The 2,945-nt window shown below is 58.2% G+C and overlaps 1 protein-coding gene across 1 annotated transcript; it reads left to right on the plus strand.

Moving 5' to 3' along the window:
* Positions 1-514: 514 nt before the first annotated feature.
* On the plus strand, positions 515-2,630 carry LOC124651088 (laccase-3-like). The gene is made up of 4 exons (XM_047190230.1): positions 515-637; positions 748-1,144; positions 1,226-1,354; positions 1,486-2,630. Exons 1-4 carry the CDS (start codon positions 515-517, stop codon positions 2,628-2,630), a joined length of 1,794 nt encoding a protein of 597 aa, XP_047046186.1.
* The last annotated feature ends 315 nt before the right edge of the window (positions 2,631-2,945 follow it).

The raw sequence follows: 2,945 nt of genomic DNA on the forward strand, positions 1-2,945 counted from the left end.
CAGTAACGAATCAGTTATCTCTGCGGAAACGAATCCCTTTTTAGCGGTGATGATCTATATAAGTTGTCGATTGACCGAGTTAATGCGGTCGCTGTTTGTCTCTGTATTCTGTAGTTCTGCAATCTGCATGACGGAGGAGTAGGAACAATTTCCACTTCCTATGAACAGGAGTGGTAAAAAGGTCGGGCATGGTGAAACGCAACACATGGCGCCAGTGGGTGCAACAACTCCCCGTCAGCATTTTGAACCATGGGGCGGGGCAGACAGGAGAGAAAGGAGCAGGGAGGGAGGCGGCAACGAACCGCACGGAATCGTAACCTAATCTTCCAAATCTCAAACAACCGCACTGACTGACCGACCCCAGCCCGTGCTTAATTCAGCTAGCTAGCTTATCGACCTTGATCGGCGACCTCTATATATAGTCGCCGGTGTCGCACTTCGTTTTGTCATCAGCGCAACAGCAGCACCTAGCAGTCACAGAACCAGTCGAGCAGAGGTAACCATGGGAAGAGCAATGCAGGCGACCATGGCGACGAGAGGTTTCACGAGGCTCTTCTGCTGCTGCCTCTCCGCTCTGGCTCTCCTCTCGTTCATCATGCCCAGCACCCTCGCCGAGGAGCGCTTCTACGAGTTCGTGGTACGTCTTCGAGCGACACCTGCTCCTGCATGCTGTTTCTTCAGTTGATCGAGCTTGATCCCTAATGCTTAATCTGCATATGGTGCTCGTCGCCGTTGTGATGCACGCAGGTCCAGGAGACGGTGGTGAAGCGGCTGTGCCAGACGAACAAGATCATCACGGTGAACGGGCAGTTCCCGGGGCCGACCATCGAGGTGAACAGCGGCGACACGCTGGTGATCAGGGCGGTGAACATGGCGCAGTACAACGTGACCCTCCACTGGCACGGCCTCCGGCAGCTGCGCAACGGGTGGGCGGACGGGCCGGAGTTCGTGACGCAGTGCCCCATCCGGCCGGGATCCACCTACACGTACCGGTACACCACCGAGGGGCAGGAGGGCACGCTGTGGTGGCACGCCCACAGCTCGTGGCTCCGCGCCACAGTCCACGGCGCGCTCATCATCCACCCCAAGCGCGGCATGCCATACCCATTCCCCAAGCCCGCCAAGGAGTTCCCCGTCCTGCTCGGTATGTTCCGACATGCTTGCGATCCATCGGTTTGATTTGATCATGTCAGCTTTAGTTTCTGATGTGTGTTTGTGTGCGCAGCGGAGTGGTGGAGGAGGGACCCCATTTCGGTGATCAGGCAGTCCATGATCACCGGCGCGCCGCCCAACATCTCCGACACCATCCTCATCAACGGCCAGCCCGGAGATTTCCTCCCGTGCTCCAGCCAAGGTACGTGTGTCCGTCGTTCCCTTTCGTTTATCAGGGATCGATTACCTTTCTTGTTCAGAAATTACTACTGACATTGGCCTTGCATGATCTCTTCACTAAACATTTGGTACCGTGCTTGCACATCACCACAGAGACAAGCATCATTCCAGTGGTCGCCGGCGAGACAAACCTGCTGCGCATCATCAACGCGGCCATGAACTCCGAGCTCTTCGTCTCCCTCGCCGGCCACAAGATGACCGTGGTCGCCGCCGACGCCCAGTACACCAAGCCCTTCGAGACCAACGTCGTGCTCGTCGGTCCCGGCCAGACCACGGACGTCCTCGTCACCGCCAACGCCGCCCCTGGCCGCTACTACCTCGCCGCCCGCGTCTATGCCTCCGCCCAGGGCGTCCCCTTTGACAACACCACAGCCACCGCCATCTTCCAGTACAAGAACGCACCTGGCTACGCCGAACCCAGCACCGGCGCCAACGGCCCACAGGGCCGTCCCCGACCCACGGTCCATCCGGGGCGCACAGGGCAGGCACCGATGCTCCCGTACATGCCGGCGAACAACGACACGAACGCGGCGACCATGTTCTCGAAGAGCATCCGGAGCCCGGGGCCGGTGAAGGTGCCCGGACCGGTGACGCAGGAGGTGTTCACCACGATCGGGTTCGGCCTGTTCAACTGCCGGCCAGGCCCGTTCTGCCAGGGCCCCAACAACACCCGGTTCGGCGCGAGCATGAACAACGTGTCGTTCCAGCTCCCCAACACCGTGTCGCTTCTGCAGGCGCACTACCACCACATCCCCGGCGTCTTCACCGAGGACTTCCCGGCGTTCCCGCCGGTGATCTTCGACTTCACCTCGCAGAACGTCCCGCGCGCTCTGTGGCAGCCCGTCAAGGGCACCCGCCTGTACCGCGTCAAGTTCGGCGCTGTGGTGCAGATCGTGTTCCAGGACACGGGCATCTTCGCCACCGAGGAGCACCCGATGCACATCCACGGCTACCACTTCTACGTGCTCGCCACGGGCTTCGGCAACTACAACCCTCGGCGGGACGAGGCCAAGTTCAACATGGTCGATCCGCCCAGCCGAAACACCATCGGCGTGCCCGTCGGCGGGTGGGCCGTGGTACGCTTCGTGGCGGACAACCCGGGCGTGTGGCTGGTGCACTGCCACATCGACGCCCATCTCACCGGCGGGCTCGCCATGGCGCTGGTGGTGGAGGACGGCAAGGCCGAGCTCGAGTCCACGGTGCCGCCGCCGCTCGACCTGCCCATCTGCGGCCTGTAGAGGCTTCCTTTCTTCCTGTGACTTCTGTACAAATGTACATGGTCTGAAACGTACTTGAATCTGTCTGTGTTGTAAGTATTGCGATGTTACCACCTTCTATTTGCGATTCGAATTTAGGTTTTGTAATTTGGATTTCCTTTCCAATTTGGGTTATTTAACCAAGTGCAAGTGTAATTTTTTCACAAGAGTGATTCAAGGACTCACATAAAAAAGTGGTTCTATCCTCAAATGGTTCTTTTATCAACTTCACCAAGTTGTTTGTCAGGAACAGCGGTGTGTAAGTAATAGAAAATAGAACTAAAGAAAAATAAAATA

This window comes from Lolium rigidum, chromosome 5 (assembly GCF_022539505.1).
Source record: "Lolium rigidum isolate FL_2022 chromosome 5, APGP_CSIRO_Lrig_0.1, whole genome shotgun sequence".
Lineage (NCBI taxonomy): Eukaryota > Viridiplantae > Streptophyta > Magnoliopsida > Poales > Poaceae > Lolium > Lolium rigidum.

Bases quoted from the DNA above. Each gene is read 5' to 3' on its own strand.
- LOC124651088 (XM_047190230.1), top strand. From the start codon at position 515: ATGCAGGCGACCATGGCGACGAGAGGTTTCACGAGGCTCTTCTGCTGC. The intron at 638-747 runs GTACGTCTTCGA...TGATGCACGCAG, and splicing joins AGCGCTTCTACGAGTTCGTG to GTCCAGGAGACGGTGGTGAA. The intron at 1,145-1,225 runs GTATGTTCCGAC...TTGTGTGCGCAG, and splicing joins GGAGTTCCCCGTCCTGCTCG to CGGAGTGGTGGAGGAGGGAC.